Raw genomic sequence first — 26,103 nt, forward strand, 5'->3', positions numbered from 1 at the left:
AAGTCGGAAGCGAGAACCACACACACAAGAGGGCGCCGGATGTGAGAGTCAAGGCTCTGCTGGAGCACAGATGGCGCCTGAAGCGTGAACCACACTCACAAGACGACAACAGAAAAGGAGGAGTTCAAAAACTCACGGAGACACACAAGGATAGCGCCGGAAAGCGAGAACCACACTCACAAGATGTAGTCGACAGAGCAAAGCGGCGGACTTGCCATCGGCTGCAGAAGCGAGAACCACACTCACAAGATGGCACTTGACAGCGAGTCCTAGGAAGAGAGGCCCAACTCAGGAGGAGATGGCAGCAATGCGTGACCACGCAGACGGCTCTGAAAAAGGGGATACGACAATCGCCGACGGCATCGTGCAGGATCGGAGGTTCACCAAGAAGATAAAGATGAGTCCCTGAACCCCTAATCGTAGCATATCACTATGCGACGGATGGGGGATGTATGGAAAAACAACGACTAACAGGAGTAGCAAAAATGCTCAACCAACCCCGGCCTCACCGAAGCAATGCCTAACGGCGGATACCGGTGAGTGTCCGAATGGGGTGGAGTAGAAAAAAAAAAACACACACACACACACACACGGCCATACAGGATTGCCATGTCGCGCCTGCGATGCCCGCAGACCAGGCAGCCCAGCTCCCCTCTCCTGGTGCGGTGGCGGCTCTGTTTCCGCGAGCGCCGAGCGGGCCCGCCTTGCAGCCGCCGCGACGGCCAGGAGAGCTTATCCCAGCCGTCTCCTTGGAGGAACTTAAAAGAGCTCAGTCCAGGATCAAGGAGCGTTCGGCGCCGGGCGTACCCAACACGACGCTCAAGCTCGCTATTGCGGCGCGTCCCGACATCTTTCTACGGGTTTACACGACGTGTCTGGAGACCGGCGTATTCCCGTCTGGCTGGAAGCGCCAGAGGCTTGTCCTGCTCCCAAAGCCAGGCAAGCCCCCAGACGAGCCGTCCTCGTATCGTCCGCTGTGCATGCTGGACACGGCGGGCCAGATTCTTGAGAGAATCATATGCGGTCGGCTGGAGGCTTATACAGAGAGACCTGGAGGCCTCTCGGAGCGACAGTATGGCTTCCGGAGGAGGCGATCGACGATTGATGCCATCGAAGACGTCATCTCCACCACACGAGAGACCATCGCCGGCAAAAGATGGCGCCGTGGCACCAAGAAGTACTGCGCCGTGGTGACACTCGACGTGAGGAATGCGTTTAATTCGGCCCGGTGGGACAACATCCTCGCCGCCCTACGCCGATTGCTCGTACCCGATTACTTGCTGAGAATCATTTCCAGCTACTTCTCGGCAAGAGTGCTCGACTTCACCACGGACGATGGTCCGGAGTCCTACGAAGTCACAGCAGGTGTCCCCCAAGGGTCGGTCCTCGGGCCGATCCTATGGAATGTCATGTATGACGCCATCTTGCGCCTCAACTTCGACGGCAATGTTCGTATCGTCGGCTTCGCGGACGACATCGCAGTGGTGGCTGTCGCCAAGCACCTATGGCAGATCGAATGCCATCTGAACGCTGCCATACTACAGGTGCGAGGCGCGCTCGAGGCTCTCAGCTTAAATACGGCTGACCACAAGACGGAGGCTCTGCTCATCACAAGCAGGAAAAAGGAGGAAACCATCACCATCACGGTAGGCGACTACAGCATGCGCTCGTCCCCCTCCATCCGCTACCTGGACCTGCACATCGACGCCAAGCTGAAGTTCGACCATCTCCGAACAGTCAGCGCGAAGGCAGCCGGTGTGATCGGGGCCCTTACGAAGATCATGCCCAACTCTGGCGGGCCCAGAAGCAGCCGACGCAAGCTGTATGCACACGTCGTCGACTCCATACTCCTGTATGGAGCCCCCGTCTGGAGCACAGCAGCTCGAAAGCGAGCCTACATACGCCAAGCGGAGTCAGCCCACCGACGAGCCTGCCTGCGTGTGATCGGAGGCCGGCCACATGTATCCTACGAGACCACATATGTCCTTGCTGGAAAACCACCGCTGACCCTTCTTGCGGACAAGCGAGCGCGACTCTACGGCCGCCGCCTAGAGGACGCAGGGAACGAGGAGCGCTTGGCAACGCTAAGCAAGTGGCAGGAAGCATGGGACCGGTCGACGAGGGCCCGATGGACACACCGACTGATCCCAAACATCAGAGCGTGGATCGAGAGGAGGCACGGAGAGTTGAACCACCATCTCACGCAGCTCTTGACCGGGCATGGTTTTTTCAGACACCACAGCCGACGCTACGACCACAATCAAAGCGCGCAATGCCCGGTCTGCCCCTCATCCATCGAGAACGTGGAGCACGTTTTCTATAACTGCCCGAGGTTCAGCGAGGAAAGAGAGAGACTGCACTCCCTGCTCCACGAGGTCGTGACGCCGGAAAACACCACCAGGCTCATGCTTGCGAGCGAGCCGAACTGGCTCGCGGTTGCTTCCTTCGCCTTCTCAGTCGTAACAAGACTGAGAGACGAAGGAACGGACAGAAGGTGATGACCGGACGATGCGGCTGGAAAAAGACGCCACCGCTCCCAAGCCCTCACGAAGTGCATAATGCCAACCCCTCCACCCCCGTGAAGTAATGCCTAACGGCGGATTCCGCGGGGACGGAAAAAAGGGAAAGTGATGTGGATGTATCTACGTATACATGTGGGGATCCTCCCTTACCCCTCGACTTGACACGCCGCTGAGCGGCGCTGCGCTGCCCAAGCGCCAGTTCACGCTTGACCGCCACACGAGACACACACGTAATAAACTACTTATTAACTTAACCTCTGGCTAGTCTTTTTGCCAACCTCTCCTCCTCGCGTCGAACCAGGCTTCGGGAAGCCTTCGGGATCAAGTCATTGCCCCTCGAATCTCCTCATACATACATCAAAAAAAAAAAAAAAAACACACACTCACGATCGGCCTCCTTGGCTCAGTGAGTATAGTTCTTGCCTGCTGATACAAGGTGTGCCGTAGGGCGTAGGTTCGATCTCCACTTGGCGAATTTGCGAGGTTCGTTTTTTCGCCTAGTGTGGTCGAGCCCGTGCCCGAGGTGGAGCGGGTACCACTCAAAAAGAATCAGCCTCCGAAGCGGTAAAAAACCCTGATCACTGTGCGAGCTGGAAGCGATAGGATAACCATAAGTAGGGGCCCGAGGCGAGGACTCACAAGTCTGGCAATAGATGGAGCACAACACTCCCATGATGAAGTCGGAGGCGAGAACCACACTCACAAGACGAAAACAGAAAAGGAGGAGTATAAAAAACTCACGGAGACTCACAGCGTAGCGCCGGAAGCGAGAACCACACTTACAAGATGTAGCCGACAGAGCAAAGAGATGGGCTTGCCATCGGCTGCAGAAGCGAGAACCACACTCACAAGATGGCACTAGACAGCGAGTTCTAAAGAAGATGTCCAACTCAGGAGGAGATGCCAGCAATGTGTGACCACGCAGCAGACGGCTCTGAAAAAGGGGATACGACAATCGACGATGACACCGTGCAGGATCGGAGGTTCACCAAGCAGAAAGAAGATAAGTCCCTGAACCCCTAATCGTCGCATATCACTATGCGACGGATGGGGGATGTACAGAAAATATGGATGTATAGAAGTAGCAGGAATGCTCAACTAACCCCGGCCTCACTGAAGCAATGCCTAACGGCGGACACCGGTGAGTGTCCGAATGGGGTGGAGTAGGAAAAAACACACACACACACACTGGCTACTTCAAAAGCCATAGCCAGCGCTATGACAACACCCTTAGCGCACTATGCCCGGCCTGCCCTACCACAATAGAAGACGCGGAGCATGTGTTCTTCCACTGTCCGCGATTTCACGAAGAGAGGGAGAGACTTTAACAAGTCCTCCAAAAAGAAATAGAGCCGGAAAACATCGTCCGGCTCATGCTCGAGACCGCAGGCAATTGGCTGGCGGTAGCATCCTTTGCGCAATCAGTCGTCACTAAATTGAGACAAGGAGGGCGAGAGGTGTAAATAAAACAATCCGGACGATGCTGTAAGAAAAATACGAAAACGACGCTTCTGGTTCCCGAACCCCTAATCACTGCAAGGTGGACGGGGGATGTACGGAAAAGACACCGATGTAGCAGAGAAGCTCTACAGAGTCCCCACCGAAGTAATGTTTAATGACGGTTTCCAGTGGGGTACTCGTTTTGAAAGGCCACTGGCTGCAGAGTTCATTCTGCCCACGTCCAAAAAAAAAAAAAAACACACACACACCTGGGCTCGCACAGCCTTCGTTGGTCTAGTGGGTAAAGGCGTTGGGCCATCTATCTGCTAAACCAACGCTGTGCTGAGGGAGCGGGTTCGATCCCCACTGAGGGAAATTTCATTCGTGATTTTTCGCTCGGTGAGGTCGAGCCCGAGGCCGAAGTGGTTCGGATTTCACTATAAACTGTAGGTCCGCGGCTGTAGGCAGCCTCCTGGAGGGTGAAATATCCCCCAATCACCCTGCGGCCCAAGTTAAGAAGAATTTCCGCAAGCTGGAGCCCAAAAGCCAGAACTCCTAGTGCTGATGTTGGCCAACGGAGCGCATCATTCAGGAGGCAAAGCGCCGACACAAGGAAGAGCACCGACCTTTCGGCTCCAAGTTCGAATCCTTAGGGATAGAGCCCGATATCAGAACTTCTAGTGCTGGCGCTGACCGAGAGGAGTTTACACTCATCATGGAGGAAGCCAGAAAAAGCGAGAGGTGCTCGCAAGAAGCGGAGATGCTGGACGGTGTCGGGCGTGGGACCGGGTCCTCTCTCACAAGGACGGCACTAGTCCGGCTCACGGCGAAGTTCTGACGAACGTACCGAAGAAGAAACATCAGCACAAAGGAGAGCACCGACAAAGACGGCTCCGGAAGGCGGGAATGACGCTGGATGAGGGCTTCGCAGGGTGAGCGGGGGATCACTAACGAGTTGACACGGTTCCTGAACCCCTGATCACCGCGCCTTGGCGTGCGGTGGATGGGGGATGTAGGGAAATGACCAAATACATTGATGCAGCAGCACTGCTAAAAGGCACCCACCGAAGTAATGTCTAACGATGGTTCAAGTGGGAATCATGCCGGAGTTCGGAAGGGCCACTGGTGCAAGGGTTTACCCCGCCCACGCCCTCTCCATAAAAAAAAAAAAAAAAACACCTGGGCGCAGATTGCTGGAATTTATATCTTCAGTATCTATACGCCTCCTGGACTCTCCCCAGAGGAATTCATCGGCCTGTTGAACAACATTGTTGACGAGGTCAGAGGAGAATCACCAGTCCTCGTGGCTGGCGACTTCAATGCTTGGGCAACGGAGTGGGGCAGTAGGGAGACGAAGCCGAGGGGCAGGGCGCTGCTAAATGCCCTCGCAACCTTGGATGTCCTCCTGCTGAACACCGGTTCCGAGCCGACGTTTGTTGCAAAACGGGGAGAATCTGTAATTGACCTTACCTTCGCCAGTGTTTCGCTCTACAATCGAGTTGGATCTTGGCGGGTAAGTGATGTCTATACAAGCAGCGATCATAAAGCTATTATGTACGAGATTCCCCTTGAGGAAAACCAAGGTGTTGGCCGTGCTTCGGCAGGCAACCGTTAAGGTTTAAGGTTGAATTTGGTGGATGCTAAGGTTTGGAGTGTGCTGAGACTGTCGGAAAAAATATAAATGTTTCGTTCAGGGTAATTTGAGGCTAATTCCACAGCTCTATGTATTGCCATACACTCGGCTATGTACATAGAAGCTTCTTTTTCGATGGAGAGCGTTTCGTGAATTTCCAGTTCTGGACAGAATATTGCGCTTCCTACGCATTTTGTGCTTGCTATTTTGCTGCCATCAGTGTAGAAGGAGATAGCATTATTTTTTTACTAGATAATTAATTTCGTGACTAGGATTGGGGGCGTCTTTGAGAGCATGACCGAACGTAGAGTCGTATGGAATGAAATTGACAATGTTTTCATAGGTTTTAGTGTACATATTTTCATTATTCTGAATTTCTATGCGTGAGGTGTATTTCAAGAATTTGCTTATGCTTTTGGCAAGACTATTTTTGGGAGTGGAGTGTTTTTTTCAATATATTGTAGGATTTTGTTACATTTATATGTGTTTGTGAACTTTGAAGGGACATCGTTTGGCTAGAAAGAAATGGGAGAGGAATGTTGCGTGGTTCTCTAAGCTGATAAGTTTCGACGCATCTAGCAGAATGTTTAAGAGTGCACTAATTCGGTATCCTAGGGCAGTTCTTATAGCTAAATTTTGAACTCTTTCGAGTTTTTTAATCACGAGTTTTCGGGAAGGAAAGTATATAGGAAGTCCATAATCAATGATTGATCTGAAGAAACTTTTGTAAAGTATAATAAGTGTTATTGGGCTAGAGCCCCACCAGGTCTTGCGAAGAAATCGAGGAATGTTCATGGCTCTATAGCATTTTTTTTTAACGAAATTTAAATTTATGTCAAATACCATTTTTTAATCGAAGTGTAAGCCTAGAAATTTAAAACTCTCACTGGATTTCATGAAGCAGTTGTCTATTTTGATTTCAGTGGAGTCTGGTAGGATGTTTTTCGTATTAAAGTGACCCAAGATAGTTTTTATTTCTGAGAGATCTGGTCCAATTTTTAATAAGTTATTTTTAAGTTTCATAATGGCTCACTGTAGTATACTCCTTCCTCTGGATGTATTTGAGCATTTGATGTATACACATAGATCATCAGCAAACTGAGAGATTGAAACGCTTTTTTGCAGTCCTTTAGTAATTTCAAAAACGTAGATTATATACAATAGTGGGCTTAATACCCTGCCTTGTGAAACACCTTTATATATCAGCCTATATGAGTTTTCGTCTAGGAAATTAGTGAAAATCATTCGTTTATGCGTAAGAAAGTGGATGAACTTAATGGTTGCGGTTGAACAACTGATTTGAGCAAGTTTTTGAAGAAGAATATCAATGTTTATGTTATCGAATGCTCCCATTATATTGTTATATGCTGCGCTGTTATAACAGCAGCGCACTCTATGTTTATTTATATAATATGTAAACAAGCCACTAGGTGGCGGACTTGCAAAAACTTGTAACCCACAAATGAACCGTGGCTGAAAATGCTTATTATCCGAGTCGAAATAAAGCTCCGGGATGTTCCGGGTTAAACACAAATACCTGATTTTCATTGATTGAGAAACGGATTAGCCTTTCTACCTGAGTAGTAAGTTCATTGCTTACTATTCAAACAGACGGCTAAGGAGAAAAGATACCTGAGAGCTTGAACGATCTACAGAAGGTAGCGATCGAAAGCCACTTCTACCAGACGGTCAAACTCTCAGACTTTCGTTGATATTCTGAATTATGCACTGCGTGATTTTGGATGATGATATAGTCAGTCATGCGAAAAAAGTCATCTCTAAAATGCTTCTTCTTCTTCTTCTTCTTCTTCTTCTTAGGCTGTGAAAAATATCAGTTGTTCGAAGACGCTCGTCTGGAAAGCATCAAAGTGACGTGAATAATAATCGTAATTACAGTCAGGGCACTTTTAGAGTTCAATTTTTTAAATTTTGTAGTTTTTGATTTTAATTAAAAAAACGTGAAAATGAACTCCGTTAATTCAATTCCGTGTCCCGATAATCTTCGAATACCAGATGCCAATGATGCATCATCAAGAGAATTCGCAGAGGCCTATTTACTGGAAGTTGCAAATAATTCAACATTGGAAAATATAGCAGACTATGACTATGAAATGTTATCGTCTATAGATGCTGCATTATCGGAACACCAACTACAATATAGACAGCAGAACAATATACAGAACACAACAGCGCAAGAATCAGAAATCGAACTAGTAGGAGAATGGCTGAAGGAAACGATGCAAAGGGATGTAGAGCATGCAGAATACCAAACACCACAGACAGTGCATCGCAGCATCCAAAATAACGTAGTGCATAATACAGATTATCAACCACCACAGACAATACAGTTTATTATCCAAAATAACGCAGTGCATAATTTATAATACCAATCACCACAAACAGTACAGTGCAGCATCCAAAATAACGTAGTGGATAATACAGATTATCAACCACCACAAACGCATCCAAAACGCATCCAAAATCACGCAGTGCATAATTGAGAACATCAACGAAGGTCTGAGAGTTTGACCGTCTGGTAGAAGTGGCTTTCGATCGCTACCTTCTGTAGATCGTTCAAGCTCTCAGGTATCTTTTCTCTTTAGCCGTCTGTTTGAATAGTAAGCAATGAACTTACTACTCAGGTAGAAAGGCTAATCCATTTCTCAATCAATGAAAATTAGGTATTTGTGTTTAACCCGGAACATGCCGGAGCTTTATTTCGACTCGGATAATAAGCATTTTCAGCCACGGTTCATTTGTGGGTTACAAGTTTTTGTAAGTCCGCCACCTAGTGGCTTGTTTACATATTATTGTTATATGCTGCGCTGTTATAATAGCAGCGCACTCTTTTTGTTTATTTATATAATATGTAAACAAGCGGCGCTTGGCTCATTTTCATTACGCTTTTCACGTGTGGTGTGCGTAAGGATTGCCTATCCGTAGGCGATGACTGTGACCCCCGTCACAACTTTTTTATTTAAAATTTCATGCTGAGTTTTCCTTTTGTAGTATTTTGATGTGTAAATTAAATTGTATACAATTTTTACAAATTCTGTTCCATTTCAGTGGAAAAGGGTACTTATTAAAAATTTTGAGTGCCTATGAAGAAAACTTATCAAAAACTTGCTTCAAGATCATGCAGCAAGTGATCTATAACACAATATTCAATATTATGAAAAAATAATGAAATGAGGATTTTAGAGCTCGGGCAGAAGTTTCTTGGGCAATCAGGTGTAGGTATGTCCATTTTAAAATATCAGCTCGATCGAAATACAATCTTAACCCCATAAGAAAATACAAGAAAATATTTACTTTTTTTGCAAGTTAAAAATTTTTTTTATTTTAAAATTATAGAAGAATTACTGATATATGTAAAGTACAGAGTTGTTGAATTTATATTATAATTTACTGTTTATATCTGTTTTATAAGGGCCTATTTTATTGTCCGAGGGAAGGCACAGGTTCTGAGTTTGAGTGCTCACTCGTAGATAAATTGGTACCGTGGAGGCCGCGTACGTACGTGAAAGCAAGGATCGTCAACCAGTGGGCGAAAAGACAATGCATTCAAGTAAACGATCTATTTTCCATCAACCAGTTGATTTCTCCTTTTGAAATATTTCTGCAGCCCGACTTGTTGTTTACTGAAAAAAAAATATAATCTTTTTAACACGTTTTTATATATTTTATGAAAATGTAACAAATATTTATCAATTCAGCGGAGACAGAATATTACAATATTACAATATTCTCTAAAGTTAAATAAGTAATTTAAATATCGTATTTGAAAAATAAATGATTTCAATATTAGCTTAGAATCAAATAATCTTATGTTTTGTGAGTTTCATAGTAAAATAATAAGTGATCTTTATCTGGCTGTAGAGAATAAGATCTCGATAAACGATTTTTTTTATGAAAAAATCACTACTTCTGATGTGTGAGTCCCCTTAAATATCCCAAAATTTGCATTTAACTTGAACTCGACTGGTCATGTAAAACACGAAAAATCGATTATTTGCACATTCTTAGTTTAGGTTGGTTTGTGCAGAATTAGTACCAGTTCAACTGACTGTGCTGAAAGTAGCAAGACTGTCAAATCATCAATGCCGTCGCAAATTTTACCACTAAAGTATGATGTAAATTTTACAATACTCACAAGGAGAGCTCTTCAGCTCCGGGTCGCAGATGTTTACCAAACTTGCTTGGGGGGTCTTCTGGTATATAATAATAAAACCCTTTATGGTCAGTTTGATCTCATAGACCCTGAGAAATATTATAGAGCATAATGAAGTTATTAATATTAAATATTGTTAAAAATACCATATATTAGCGCATCATGGTATCAGGCTTACACAGTCAAGTCAAACTGGCTAAAAAGTATTTGAACTTTTACTTTTCCATGTTTTGAATACCTTATCAATCAATAAAAACTTTAGCTCCATTGGTTTACTGTGAGAGTTTTAATGAGTAAACTAATTAAAGCTAAAAATAACACTTTTATGATTAAATATTTTTAAAAATCATGTGAAAATTTTTTTTATATATAAAACTTATAATCCCTCCTTTCTCACTCATTTCAGACACTCAATTGAAGTGTATTTACATGCATGTTAAATGCCACATTACCTAATTAGCGATGCTGGATGTCTTTTATCAAGGTACAAGACATATGACGCTGAAACAATCAATTAAACTTCTATCTTGGCAATCATAATATCAATCCAGCTGATTTTTTTCTTAAACTCACTAACATCACATGATAAATTTTCTCTTTCTAGCGCATTACACTGTTGGCACAATCAATTTACATATTTCCAGAAGAGAAAGGAGGAATGCCTTATAAAAAAAAATTTCACATGATTTTTGAAAATATTTAATCATAAAAGTGTTATTTTTAGCTTCAATTGGTTTACTCATTAAAACTCTCACAGTAATCCAATGGAGCTAAAGTTTTTATTGATTGATAAGATATTCAAAACATGGAAAAGTAAAAGTACAAATACTTTTTAACCAGTTTGACTTGACTGTGTAAGTTTGATACCATGATGAGCTAATATTTAGTATTTTTTAACAATATTCAGTATTAATAACTTCATTATGCTCTATAATATTTTTCAGGGCCAATGAGACTAAAATGGCCATACAGAGCGTCATTATTATGTACCAGAAGACCCCCAAGCAACTTTGGTAAAGATCTGTGACCCGGAGCTGAAAAGCTCTCCTTGTCAGTAATTGATATTATGAGGAAGGCAAATTGAAAGACGTATCAACCATAGGCAAGCCTAAATGCATCACAGGTTTACTGGAAGCGAAGACTACCGAATGATTTTTAGCTGATTACTTGGAGTTAATGGGACCAACCTGTGTTAAAAGCTTAAATTCAAAAATAACTATATAAATCGAAATAGTGTACATTTTTTGTGATAGTAAAATACAGGCAAACCCCGTCATTCGCGGATTCCGTATTCGCGATTTTCCGTATCCACGGTACTCCTGCTTGTGACCTAATTTCAGTATTCGTGGTATTTTGTTTTCGTATTAGAGGTTTTTTCGCTCAAAGTTTACCTTGTTTCATGCATGAATTAAAAAAAATTTTCAATTTTTTTTTAATTATGATTCGTCCTATGGAAAGAGAACCGGTTACCAGTGTAAAGAAGAGGAATAATAAAGTGATGAATTTGGTGAAAAAAAGTTCAATTTTAGATGCTCATTGCCTATTCGGAAATATTTCGGCTGATGCTGAGCGTCTTATTGAACGAGCATTAAATTACGACCCAATCATGACTCGAGGCCTTCAGTTGAGATAAGATGTCGAAAAATCATTAGAGTATTATGAGTTGTACGAAGATCGAATTCACAGAGAAAAACAAAAAAGTTTGACTCGATATTTTACTACAAAATAAATAAATATTGATTAAAACTTCAATTTTTGCTGATAAAAAAGTTTTTTACTAACATGTACATTGACATTTCAGTCGGACGAGGAACCGAACCCCCCTTTTCCCATAAGAAAAATGCTTCCGTATTTGCGGTATTTTTTTTGGAACCAAACCCCCGCGAATACCGGGGTTTGCCTGTACGTCAATGTCCAGATCTTCTTCACTTACATTAGTATTTTTAAATAAGTTCTTCACAATTTTCAACGTTTTAAAAAATAATTTTCTGATTCTTGCATCACATTAGAGAATAAGAAAATAGGAACGGTAGGAAAATAAAAGAAAAGAAGAGCAAAGAAATAGTAGAATTTTTTCACCGACATTTGAAAGCTTTCTCCGTGGATCACCATTGCGATAATGGGCTCGAAGCGCTTCCGTTGGTTCTTTTTGGCATCTGGTCAACTTTCAAGGAAGATATTGCAAGGTACTTGGACAATTTTTCCATAGCTTCCGTAGCTTCTGTGTGACCCACGGATTCACCCTAGCTCTCAACGTGGTCAGCCTGAGCGGGGCCGCTACGTCAAGGGCCTGGAGTATTTCGTCCGTGACCTCAGCCATAAGTCGATCGATTACCGCACAGTTGTCTGTGGAAGTCAGGTCGATGTGTGAGAAACTCTCCAAGTCTATTTTATTGTTTAGTGAAGAGGCTACAGTTGGAAAAGTAGAAGGTGAAATCTCTGAAATACTGCGCGTGTAGCGCGTGGAGGTCTCCGATCGAGGTAAACGTGCACAGTAGTTAAAGTTTATAAAGTGGTGCCCGGCAGCAAAGGGTGCTGGAGACACTGAAAAGTCTTTGACCAGATCAGGCTGCTTCACTATTGTGAGGTCAATGCAAGTTGAATAGAGTGAGCCATCAGTACTGTATGTAACGTGGTGTGTGTGTATACTGCTGAGTAAGTGCAGATTGTATGGGGCAATGCGCTTTTTCAGGGAGAGGGCGTGTCTGTTAGAGGGGTTCGCTACGTTGATGTTGAAATCGCTGAGCACAATGAAGTAGCAGATCTGATAGAGTGTCCAGAAAAACATGGGGGTAAGATGTAGTAGGGCACCGGTAAACTATAGCTATCAGTAATCTGCTCGTGCCTTGCGAAACGGCATAGATGGCGAAGGCGGATGTGTTTGAATAATCCAATTCTGATGCGACTAGCTGCGACACTACAAAGTCCTCCTAGAGGTAGAGTCCTAGGCCCCCTCCTTCTCGGCCAGTGCGATCGTGATAATAAAAGCTGAAGTGCGGGAGATTGTACACGTTTACATCATCATCGGATTGTAAAAAAGTTTTAGTGACTGCAATTATATTAAAAATATGTTTATTTGAATGTGCTTCGAGCAGATGAAAATTTCTTGAGAGATTATCTATGTTAATAAGTCCAAATGAAATATGTGAGCATAGATCCTGATGTCCTTGACTTGAAGAGTCAGCAGCACATCATGAAGCCGTCGTAGACAGTGAAGTATACTCGGGCGAGGGTAGACTTTGTTACAAGCCGGTGCCAAAGGCGTTTGTAGCTCTCAATCGGCATAATTGGCAATATACTCAAACGGCCGTCTTCTGCTCCTGGCAGCTCGAAAATCTGTGACACCATCAGCCGCTGGAAACGCGGGGCAGCAGCGAGAAACGTCCCGCGCGCAACCGCCGACGCGAAGGTGATGAAGCAGTGGCCTCGCCAGGAGCAGTAGTTGCTTCCGCTTTCAGTATGCTGACGCTGAATCTCCCTAAATTCACTGGACAGTCGCTCGTTCAGCTCAGTGATATGCGCAGTGTTATTGGCAATTGCACGTCTTGGTCGCATTACTTCTGGGCAAATATATATAAGATAGATTGATTGATTGATTGATTAGAAGATTTATTGGGGCCTTGAGGTATAACCACATGAGGCCCAACGGCAGTTCAAACAGACAGTATAAGTAGTAACAGTAGTGATAACAGAGACATTTGTAAGTACAGAGGGACATTTAACTAGTACATGTCGATGTTCCATCACGCAATTTTGTCTACGTCGAGTTTACATTTAAATTCAAAACTTGAGTTAGTTCAGGCGGGACAGGGGCAAGGCCCTCCGTCCCGCATCGCTGCAACCACTCCGCCTTCTCGTGCTGCATAAGGAAGGAGGTGTGAAGGGACTTGAAGCGAGGAGGCGGGGAGAGGATGTTCGTGATGAAAGGAAGTTTATTTATTGCAATGGCAGATGAAAATGCAAATGAGTGATCTAATGATGCGGTGCGTAGCGCCTTGTAGTAAAGCACCGGCGGTCACACGGACTGCCTGATTTCCTCAGTCTCGGTGAGTACTCCGATGACTCGAAAGCCCCTTCTGAGATAGGAGATAAGGAGTGACGTGAGCCATCCTGGGTATCGTGCCGTAAATGAACCGGATGCAAGCGTTCTGCCGGCGCTGAAGAGCCAGAGACTGCTCCTTCGTCAGGTCAGTCAACAGTGGCGCTGCGTAGTCAAGGCGAGGTGCCACCAGAGCGCCTACCAGCATCAGACGCATTTTGCGAGAGAGGGCGTGTTTGTAATAATGCAAGGCATAGAGAGAGTGGTGGATCTTCGAGGTCATAAGCGCAATCTGTGGGTCTCAGTTGAACTTTCCTGACAAGTAGATACCCAGGGTTTTAATTTCCTTCGAGAAGCACAATTTCGCCACCGATATCCAGACCCGCGGGCAGCACCGGTACCAGTATGAGGCAAACCATTTGATTGTTGAGTCGCCGAAGTTGAATCTGCGAAGTTTCATTAGAAGCAGTTGATGTGGAACTATGTCAAACGCTTTAGAAAAGTCGAACAGAGCCAAGATAGTCATCTGACGATCGTCCACCGCCTGTCGAACATCATCCATCAGGGCCAACAACGCTGTCTGGGTGCTATGTCCTCTTCGAAAGCCAGCCTGGCGTGTGTTCAGCAGCTCAAATCTCTCCAGATGATAACTCAGTTGCTCATGAACCAGCCTCTCACAGGCCTTAGAAACCTCACATAGTTTTGCTATAGGTCGAGTGTCGGTAATATTCGTGATGAGTTTCTTTTTCGATAAGGGCAGTACGCAGGTTTTAAGCCAAGATGACGGGAATGTATGAGTTGCAATAGACTTGTTGAAGATTTCTAACAACGGATCAGCAATGAGTGGAGCAGCTAGAGAGAGAGAGAGAAAGAGAGAGAGAGAGAGAGAGAGAGAGAGAGAGAGAGAGAGAGAGAGAGAGAGATTGATTGATTGATTGAAAAAGTTTATTCGGCCACAGGGTAAACCCCATCTGGCACTGTCGTATTTACATTTATGTATAAAATTGCTGATATTAACAATATCAGCAACAATAATAATAAGTTATAATTAAGTAACGTGGCGTAAGAGATAGTAGTACATAGTGTCTATGTAATGTATATGCATAATAAGAGAATGTAGTAGTAGTAGTATTAGTAACAGTAGTAGCTGTAAATGGTGTTATTTTCGTATAGTAGTAATATTTCAGAAACTCTAGTAGTAGCAATAGTATTGGTAGTATGCAGTATTGGTCGCGAAAAATCAGCATATCATGGTTCAACGTTGCGTGGATGTCGTCATCTCGTCCTCATTTTCAGCGCCTTGATGTCGTGTTTGGTTGATATGGGGATGGGTTGTGTGTCATTGGTTTCACGCATGAAAACCGTGTGATTCCGCACCATAGGTGGAGCATAAAACAGCTTTTAAGCTGCATCATAGGCTTTCTTGAGCAGATTGTAGACCTCATTTGGCCACAAGGGGCGTAATCTAATTTTGCCATTACTCACACCGAAAAGTGTATGAGTATTGACTGAGGCTAGCTTGGACGCATTTTCAATACAGTGGTCTCGAGTATTTGGAGACGATAGTTTGAATACGAATGCTTTGGTGTTATCAGGCGCTTCGATGGCCAAAAGGTGCTTTGAGAGGTTGTCAAGCTTCGTGTCAAGACGTTGAAGAAAGGCAGCCAGTTGTGGTGGAAGCTCGTTCTGCAGTGAAGCTCTAGTACTTGTCATTTTAGCAAGAATTGACTGTCGCAATAAGTATCTTTAAACCTAATAGCAGACGACACAGTCGAAGCAGTTATTTCGCAGGATCACCACACACTTCACAACATAGATGGCGCGCTTCCACTGGCGTACACAAAAATACATTGCGCGGCCCGCTCTGAATTTGATGCAAAAATCGGCGCAGTCGACCACAGATGATAAGCTAACCTCGCAAATGACGTCCAATGTAGATGCACTAAGATTGCAGATATTTAGTGGCGGCGTCCAGATAGATGAAATGCAAGCACCGAATTAGAATGCTTGCAATTTTTAGCGTGCAAGATCTGTAATCAAAGACGCACGGAGGCAGTGCAACAGCAGTAAAAAAGCTTAAAACGGGGAGCAGAGTTGACACACGTGTTCACTCAGAGAGAGAGAGAGAGAGAGAGAGAGAGAGAGAGAGAGAGCCGACTGGCAAGTGATCGCATACGAAGATCTGAATATTTTCTTTAGGAAAACGATATATTACGTAGTCTGAGTTATTTGAGATTACTCGTAATTCAGCCGATACTCTGATGATTGTTAATGATTTAAAAAAATCACATATTAATTAACGCCCATTACCAGCCCATACTTAATTAACCGTCTTAATAATTTTGAGTACTTCAATCTTAATTAAATTTTAATTCACCCATCTTAATAAAAATGAGTAATGTATTCAATAAAACCTACCTTATGTGAAACGGTATTGTACTGTAAACATTGTTAAAAATATCATCTTGGCTGGGTAGACTATCATTTTCAGCCACTTTAATTGCCTCCATTATTTTTTTATTTGTAGCTTTAATGAATAGTTCATTTTGACTTTCATCCCAAAGTTTATGCTGTTTTAAGTAACTTTTTAACGACCTGATTGGATCCAATTGTTGATATTTTTCGATTTCTGCATCATCTCTGTATATCGTACTATCATCAGAAGTGCTATGATGTCCAACGCTAAAAAAATAATTATTGATTAAATTAAAAATGGTTTTTCTCTTTTAATGTATAAAAAATAACTAGGTAGCAGATATTTGAAGTATAAAATACAATTAATAAAATTTATTTTAAGGTATTATATCGGCTAAAATTGAAGTCCAAAGTTTTATCGCATGCTGTGTTTGAGTAACATTGTGCGCGCACGAGGTACAGTCTCAAAATTTCATGGGAGATTGTACCACATAAGCATACTCAGCGTATCCGTGTGTCACACAAGCATGTCCGAGCGTGTCCATGTGAACGCAGCGGTTAATCACATCAATGGCACGGTTGGTTTTCCTAATCTTTCGTTACAGTACAACTTATAGTCTAAGATACATGTAGTTTCATCTATAATAAAATTGTATCAAAATTTTTCTTTCTGTGTGACTTTTTCCGAGTTTTCCTATCTCGCCCATGTTAATTTGAAAAATTTAAAATTAAATAACTCGTGAACTACATGGTCAATTTTCTTAAAACTTGGAGAGTATTCTTGTGTTGATTGAAACTGCCTACTGTCTACATTTCAATATGTACGAAAGTCGTATGGAAATCCCTTTTACCGATGTGATATTCTAAAAATCGTAGAAAGCTTGAATAATTTTTTAAAGCAAAATTCGGACTATGACGCCGAAATTTATGTTTTTTAACAAAGTCATCATCTTGCGCCTGAGACTGGATGAAGGGGTGCGCGTGGTCGGCTTAGCGGATGACATCCCCGTGGTCGCCGTGGCAGGGACGACGTACGGTCGAGGACCTTCTCAGCTGCGCCATCGCAAGGGTACGTGACGCGTTGTGGGGGCTGGGCCTCGAGACGGCAGACCATAAGACGGAGGCCCTGCTAATATCAAGGAAGAGGAGGTTGGAGACCATCACCATTGAAGTAGGCAACTGCTTCATTGCCTCCTCTCCTTGCATCCGCTACCTGGGCCTACAACTGGACGGGAGGTTGACATACAACGACCCCCTCAGAGCGACCAGTGAGAAGGCTTCGAGGGTGGCGGGAGCCCTCTCGCAGATCATGCCGATCATCGGTGGTCCCAGGAGCAGCCGGAGGCGGCTCTACGCCAACGTCATCGACTAGATCCTCCTCTACGGTGCCCCCATCTGAAGTCGCGGTACCGGAACACTGGTCGGCATGCGTCGGGCGGAAGCGATCCATCGGCGAGCCTGCCTACGCCTCATCAGTGGTCGCCCGCACCTCTCGTACGAGGCTACTTACGTCGTCGCCAGCATACCACCGCTGGCCTTACTAGCAGACGAGCGTAGCCGGCTCTACCAGCGCCACCACGAGGACGCGAGAGCCGAAGAACGCCAGGAGACACTGAGAAGATGGCATAGCCGGTGGAATCGCTCGCCAAAAGGACGATGGACGTACAGGCTGATTCCGAACATCAGATTGTGGATAGACAGGAGACACGGAGAGGTAGACTACCACCTTACGCAGCTACTGACAAATGATCTTCTGATTTTAGTACGTAGTTAAAAAATCCGCAGGCATTTTTGTGGTGGCACAGACATTTTTTGTGTCTCAAACAATTCACGGGCATTTTTGTAGTAGCACAGGCATTTTTGTGTTTCAAAAAATCTTGCATACGTTGGTAAATCAGCTATTAAATTAATGCTTTAGAGTGCTTTTTATATTTTTGTATTGCCCCTTGTCTATTTGTGACTTATTGTTTAACTTTCCCTTGCTGGTGAGAGCGTCTGCAGTGTTCACGGTGAGAGGAATTGACTCTTTAGACTTTTCACTTGTGCTCTTTACACACAAGTTGAAATCTCTTTAACTCACCCATTTTCAGGCACGTATATAATTTATTATCAAACTATTTGATCGATATCTCGACATGGCGACCTGCAGTGAGAGTCTGCCTCATGAAGAGGTATCGAATCGCAGCGTTAATATCCCCCATGACGATAAATTTCTTAACATCCACTTGGACCTTGTAGGTCCGTTACCCGAAGTCGACGGGTATTCGCATCTTCTAACGGTGATTGATCATTTTTCGTATTGGCCTGAAGCAATCCCTCTGATAGACATCTTAGCGGCATCAGTTGCCTTTGCTCTGTTTAGACATTGGGTCTCCTTTTTCGATATACCTTCCACTATGTCACACCACGGCCAGACCCGGGCATGGGACCACGTATGCTTCATCTAATGGTGGATTATCCGGGGTCTCGGCTACCTGTAGGAGAGAACGGGATAGGCGCACGAAATAACGACACGAGCATTTAAATATAAATAATAAATCTAACGATTTATTCACACTCACACACACATTCACACTACAATTTCGTTGTGCCAGTCAGCCAACCTGGCACTCCAACTGTCTCGCAGGACAGCTACGTCTGTGACCACATTACCGAACACCAATACTTTCACTAGAAAAGTAATAAAGTCTTAAATGGCTGAAAACTTGTTTCTCCTGGACTGCAATAACTGACTACGTCAGCGTAACGATGATTAATACAGTGAGGACACTCCGTAAATAATAGCTACTTTAAACTAACCTCTGCCAGTCGAGTGCTCACTAGTATCACCACTAAAATAGTTCACCGCCACAATATTGTTTTAATAAAGAAATACTCGATATTCTACTCTCAAAAGGAAAACTCGCGTACACTCGGGTTCAACCGTCTTTTTCAGCGACCAAGTAACAAGTAAGTCGTCTGCTTAGTTCTTCTCCTCATCCGATCTCTCTCTCCCCATCGGTCCATAAAGAGTAAGCGAGATATCATCACCTTCGTCTCTCCTCGTTACACACATAGGTCAAACATGAAACATAACAAACCATTCGATCAGATATATTATTCCTACAATAACATATCCGAACGACGCATGTTTGCGAATCTACAACGACTCATCAGACGCTACGGCGTCACAACTATTACTTCAGGCCAGAGTCAACAGTTCGAGTTTCGCCTTTTCACTGAATTTACTGAGACTCTGGGGGCAAGACTTTTAATCACTACAGATGATGGTCTGATCAAGAGGTGACATCGAGATATCATCGCCGCACTTATGTGTAGAGGAGAATCTGAAAACTGGCTGCAGGCTTTACCTATGATACTGCTCTGGCTGAGAACTCGCATTTTCCTTGGCACAGACGTTAACCCATCAGAAATTGTGTTGGGAAGACATTGAGAATTCCTGGCATCTTTTAAGAGTACAACGATAGAGAAATGGATATTGGTATTTTTCGGAATACTTTCCTCAAGCATGTGATTGACTTGAAGCTTTTGCCAGTTAATCTTAAGTCCACCAATGTGCCTCTTTCAATTCATGTACTCACGTTTTCACGCGAGCAGATCACTCAGCAATTATTAGACCATATACTGGGCCTCATAAAGTCGTGTAGTAAAATCATCGAAATAATTTTGAAAAAGTCAACACATTTTTCGAAAGATTAAAAGCAACTCAGATCAATGAAATATTTTGAAAGAACACATTTTTGTCAAGTAAAAAATTTAGAAGCTTTTCATTCGATTTTGTTTCAAAAATCATTAAAAAATTGTTAGAAAAAGAATGGTATTATAGTTCAGTAAAACAGAGTGTGAACATAATATTTTAACAAAATTTTGATAATTTTAGTAAGAATTACGTTCAATTACCGATAAGTCATAGCTTCTATCAAAACAGGCTTGCAGTTCTCTGTCGCATATTTTCTAGCAAATTTCGTCGCTTGATACATTGATAAAATATCATTACCATCAACTCGAATTGTTTTGATGCCAAATGCTGGGCCTCTAGCAGCTATACCATTTCCAGCATATTGTTGACAACTCGGAGTAGAAATGGCATAAGCATTATTTCGGCTGTAATGGAAGAATAATTTTATTCGTTAGTAAAGGTTATTTTTGAGCAAAATAATGTTTGGAATTCTAATTGATGAATTATGAAAGGAAAACACATTTACAAACACACACACGAGTTTAGCTAGAGACGCGTTTTGCTATATATTTTATGCTAACAAATTCGCAATAAAACGCAATTTTGACTTAAAATTTTTTATATTCGTTAATTTTAAGTTCTACGCAAAAAAATTCATAGGTGTAATAGAATAATAATTAATTTGTAATAAAATATCATTTTTGTAAGCTTACCATATAAAAACCACAGGGTATGATAATGTTGCTGCAAAATTAAATGCAGCATGGGCATCTCCTTCGCTAGCTGCACCTTCGCCGAAATAGCATGCTACACATGTGTTAGTGTTAGCGATTTTCAATTTATGAGCGGCACCAACAGCTGAAAATAATAGTTTTAATAAAAGCTATTTAAAAAAGTTTAAATTGTAAATTAATGGTAAATAATAAAATTAATGGTGAATACAGTTTTCAAAAAAGGGATTTTATTGAGTTCGTGAGATTGTCGTGGATTAAAGCACATATTCGTATACATTCATAAATACGAGCATATTTGCGTTGTAACGGGCAGTCTACCCTGGATGTGTAATTCAGCTCAACTACTGTGCTACTTTTCTTTGCGATTTTTTTCTATAATTTAGACCTTGAAAAGACTTTGCATATACATAATTTTATGTCCAATTTAATGCCGTTTCAGGCCCTGGGCTCAAATTTAAGATTTAATGCTTTGTTAAAAAGTTATGATTGTATAAATTAAAAAAAACGTAAAAATTTGTGCAAAAAATTGACTTTGAGAATTTTTTTCGAACTACTGTGTCAAAAAACTCAAGATTTAAATATGATTTGAGGTGATCAGGGATCAAGGTGACTTTAGGGAGTTTTCACAGATTTTTCCAACCACTTTTTCTAACAAAATGGTGGACATACAGTAAACTGTTCATGCATATGATCATGCAAAAAAATGCATGTACAGGTGAGAATGTATAATTATTTACTCGAAAACCATTCAGCTTAAAAAAAAATTTTTCGGAACAAAAAAGTTTTAGAATTGATCCAGGAATGTCCTCAAATTTTTTTAGAATTTTTTGAGATTATTTTGGGAAATTGTACTTAAGGGGACCGACCTGTGTTAAAAGCTTAAATTCAAAAAATAGCTACATAAATCGAAATAGTGGAAATTTTTTTTTTGTGATCGTAAAATATGTTTATTAGACACCTGATCGACCAAAAAAAACTTCTATCCAAGCTCTGAAATGCCAATTACGCTTATTTTTTCATAATACTAAATATTATAATAGGATTCACTTGCCACGCGATTCTGACGTGAGCTTTTCATCAATATTGATCTATGGGGTCTCAAAATCTTCAGAAAAGTACCCTCATCCACTTAAGCGGAGCAGAATTTGAAAAAAAAAGTTTGTTTTTCTTCCAAGAGCTTTAATATGGCTTCTAGTGTTGATAAAATACTAATTTTCTTAAAAATTGGCACATTTTGACGTGTATATAAAGTTGTACGCAATTTTTCAAAATTCTGCTCCGCTTAGGTGGACGAGAGTACTTTTCTGAAGATTTTGAGACCCCATAGATCAATATTGATAAAAAACTCTTTTCAAGATCATGCGGCAAGTGATTTATAACACAATATTTCGTCTTATGAAAAAAGTGATGTAATTGGTATTTCAGAGCTTGGGTAGAAGTTGTTTTTGGTCAATCTGGTGTAGAATGAACATATTTTACTATCACAAAAAAAAAATTTCCACTATTTCGATTCATATAGCTATTTTTAGCTGAAGCTGAATTCAAGCTTTTAACACAGGTCGGTCCCCTTAATGAATTTTCCGAAAATCGAAAATTTGCTCTCCAAAAATTCTGAAAAATTTAAGAGTGTTCCTTGATCAATTCTAAGAATTTTTTGTTCCATAAACTTTTTTTATAATCTCAACAGTTTTCGAGATGAAAATTGAGTCTGGGTTCGTTATAAACATTTTATTTCGTGGCCGCCATTTCGTTAGAAAAAGTGATGGGAAAAATCTGTGAAAACTCACTAAGATACTTATACATCCCTGATCATCTCTGATCATGTTTATATCTTGAGTTTTTTGACACAACAGTTCAAAAAAAATTCTAAAGTCGACTTTTTCGCACAAACGTTTACATTTTTTTTGTTTCAAAAATCATAACTTTTTAACGAAGCATTAAATCTCATATCAGAGCCCGGATTCTGAAAGTTCATGGAATTTTACATAAAATTATGTATATTTGGGAAGTTTCACTACTTGGGTTTCCCAATTGCTCGAGGAAGGAGTTAAAAATTAAGAGAGGCAGAATATATAATTTAGGTTAACTTTATTGGTATCTGAGCTGTTTGCTCTCTCACAGTCCCACTAATTATCTCACCTCCTGAGTCTCGGGCCACGGCGGGAGGCGCTCTCTCCACTTCCTAAGAAAGGGTACAGCTGGGTCCCCCTACATATATGCAAAGCCTTTTCAAGGTCCAAATCATGGAAGAAATCGCGTCGATCACGAAACAAAAATTTCGTCACTTTCGGCGTTAATGAGTTAGCCTGACTCTAGTCCTAGGGGAAATATTGAATCTGTCAACAGCGAGATGCACTACACTCCGTTCAATAACTTGTTCAGGGCTTGAAATGCCCTAGGACTTTCCTTGAGGCCTAAGGGCATAAATTTGTACTGTAATGACGTTGAAAAAGTAGTCATGTGTACGTCCTTGGGATCAATCGTGACTTGTAGAGTTATAGCTAAAAAAGGTAAAAAACAAGTGGGAAAGTGAACATCTGCAGAGCGTGGCGAGACTGAGACAGCAGAAATCTGCATGTCTGCCGCTGGCTCATTTATGCCACCTATGCTTGTCTTTCCTCGTGCCAATGTGAATCCAGAATTATTGAAAAATAAGTATCCAAGGTCTTGGGCAGAGTTCCATAAATCAGGATGGGTGCAAGAGGATATTTTCACAAGATGGTTTAAGAAGTTTATTCAGTTTTCCAAAGCTTCACTTAACAATCCAGTCCTGCTGTTGCTTGATGGACATGCCACCTATGTAAAAAACTTTTTAGTCATCGAGTTAGCAGCAGCTCATGGAGTTACTATTGTGTGCTTTCCATCGCACACTACTCACAGACTGCAACCCTTGGATGTTGGATTCATGAGGCCGTTAAGCATGTATTACACAAAAGCAATTTACAACTTACAGAAGAGAGAAACTGTCAAACTAAAGCATTTTTTGACTTGGTGAGCACTGCATTTGCAAAAGCAGAAACTGCTTTAAATTCTTTTAAAAAATGTGGCATTTCTCCACTTGACAAAAAAGTTTTTACCGAACAAGATTATGCCAAATCAAGAAATGCTCCATTAGAATCCATTGATAAAAGTAAGTTTAATAGTTTGATAGTTATTCAAGTATTTTGCATTCATTTGCATTCATTGTTTTTCATTAAATGTTTTTTGAATGTTTTGGATGAAAAGATTGTGCAATATGAACATGTATTAAAAGATATAATCTCCAGCACACAAAATCTTAATGATAATTCTTGCGAGGCTCCTTCCACATTTTGTGAAAATAGTAGCAATCTAGAAGAAGAAACGGTTACAATACCAGCATCAACATTGAAAAGGATGCATGATTCTATGAAAAACCTCATTGATGAAACTGTAAGTATTTTAATAAAAGTAAGGATTTTAATCCAGCTTTATCACATTAAATTTAATCAAACACCTTTTTTATTTACAGAGTCAATACTTGACAAAAAAAAGTGGTAGTGCTCGAAAGCTTGACACGCCTTCAGAGAACGTAATACTTGCTCCTAATAATAATATGCCTCCAGTATTATCTAGTATTAGCAAGGAAATATTGCAAAAAGAGGCAAACCTAGAATTATTACAGATTTTAATTATCAGTTTCACCTTAGTGAACTGAAACAGAGAGCGGTGAAGAAAAAAGCAGTCACAGGAGAGAATCAGGAGAAAAAAAGCCATTATGTGATATTAGTAATGTAAAAAAAACTAAATTAGAAGCCTCTCAAGCTTACGTAGAACCTAATTTAAATTATAAATTTGATAATCAAATTGATAATCAATTTAGACACTTTGAAGTATTTGAGAATGGAAATGTTCATCCTGACATATTAAATTGTTAACTATTATATTAACTATTATATTAATTATACTACGAGCCTCTTCCTCGAGATCACAGGAGTAACACGCTTTGCGTGTCGATGTCACCACATACGATCAAAGTGATTACTTTATTTTTTCTTTGCTCAGCGGCCTGCTGTGGCGTGCGGGGCGGTGGCTGAATCTACATTCACCTTTTTGTGTCGCTAAAGTCCACACGTTCACGGAGACAAATCAGGAAAGTTTTAGCAAGATGGGGAAAAGAAAGTACGCAGCAGTGGCAACGATTTGGAGGAAATATTGAGAGCTGCAAAATCTCGCTCAGCTGCTGCTAAGCAGCTAATAAAAGAAGCTCCAAAAAGTTACGATAAAGAGAGTTCAAAAAACTCGAATCACCCGCTTCGAATTTCGTCGAGGATTCGGAAGTACCAAGACACGAAATCCCAGGGCGGGCAATCGAATCGACAGCAGTATCCGAAACAACAGCATTCATATCAGCAGAGCTACAACAACAAGGTACGGAACCAGCGGAGGAACAAGTTCTAGACGATGTAAGTCGATTGGCAAGTCACCTCAAACATTTTTTTAATAATTGAGGGCGTTTAACCTCAGATGCTATCGTACTTCAGTGGGTACAGGGTTTTGAGTTGCCATTTGATGAACTGCCTTAACAGAAAAATCCTCCTAAACAAACATTTTTCTCTAGTACAGAAAATAATTTTATTGTAAAGCACATTACTGCGGTAGCCGCCCGTTTCTCCGATCCCGTTATTCCGACGGCCATTTTTCCGATTATGTCAAATTTCCGATTTTACATTATTCCGATTCCGTTTTTCCGACTACCTATTTTCCGATTGTATAAAATTTCAAACATAATAATTCAAATATCGCCGAAGCAATAATATTATGGTTTGACTATCGCTAGCTGCTGCGAAGGCCGACAAAGAGACACTTCGTTAGTCTCTCATCTACGTTCACCTATTTAGCCTAGCAATGGAGCTTCAAGTCGTAAATAATAAATTAATTGTTCGCGGGTATCAATTTTACCATTCAAAAATTATTGGGGAAAAACGTCACTGGGAGTGCATAAAATTGCGTAATGACAAGACGTGTACCTCAAGAGCGACAACGAATAACCCAGGCCCCGGAGAACAGCTTGTTCTCTTGAAAGAGAAGAAGCACACGCATCCCCCGAATTTCAACGACTGCGAAGCTGAAAAAGTGAAGTCCAGTTTAAAAAGAAAAGCTACGGAACACCCAGAGCAACCTCCGGCCCAGTTACTGCGTACAGAACTTTCTTCAGTGCCCGAAGGCGTGCTCAGTCATCTCCCTTTGAGAGAAAATTTAAAAAAAATTATACGCAGAACAAGACGGAAAGATTTACCACCAAACCCAAAAACATTAAATGAATTTGACACTCTTCCGGATCGATACCAAAGAACTCTATCGGATGAAAAATTTTTAATTTTTGATTCTGGTCAGTCGGAAGAGAGTAGAGTTCTAGTATTTGCCACGCGTAAAAATTTAGAAATTCTAGCCCGGAGTGAAGTTTGGTTTTTGGACGGTACTTTTAAAGTAAGTTCCTCTCTTGAATACA

The 26,103-nt window shown here is 41.9% G+C and overlaps 1 protein-coding gene across 1 annotated transcript in view; it reads right to left on the reverse strand.

Annotated features, from left to right (window-relative positions):
- Positions 1–8,919: 8,919 nt before the first annotated feature.
- The window catches only part of LOC106649284 (2-oxoisovalerate dehydrogenase subunit alpha, mitochondrial), a 29,104-nt gene continuing 11,920 nt past the window's right edge, over positions 8,920–26,103 (reverse strand). Inside the window, exons 5-8 of the mRNA XM_014366604.1 lie at positions 20,613–20,757; positions 20,121–20,324; positions 16,224–16,487; positions 8,920–9,236 (exon numbers count right to left, since the gene is read on the reverse strand). Of these exons, the coding sequence (XP_014222090.1) occupies positions 9,173–9,236; positions 16,224–16,487; positions 20,121–20,324; positions 20,613–20,757 (677 nt within the window). The 3' untranslated portion in view covers positions 8,920–9,172. The remainder of the gene's footprint in view (positions 9,237–16,223; positions 16,488–20,120; positions 20,325–20,612; positions 20,758–26,103) is intronic.

This window comes from Trichogramma pretiosum, unplaced genomic scaffold, assembly GCF_000599845.2.
Source record: "Trichogramma pretiosum strain Unisexual culture from Peru unplaced genomic scaffold, Tpre_2.0 scaffold96, whole genome shotgun sequence".
In the NCBI taxonomy this organism is placed as follows: Eukaryota; Metazoa; Arthropoda; class Insecta; order Hymenoptera; family Trichogrammatidae; genus Trichogramma; species Trichogramma pretiosum.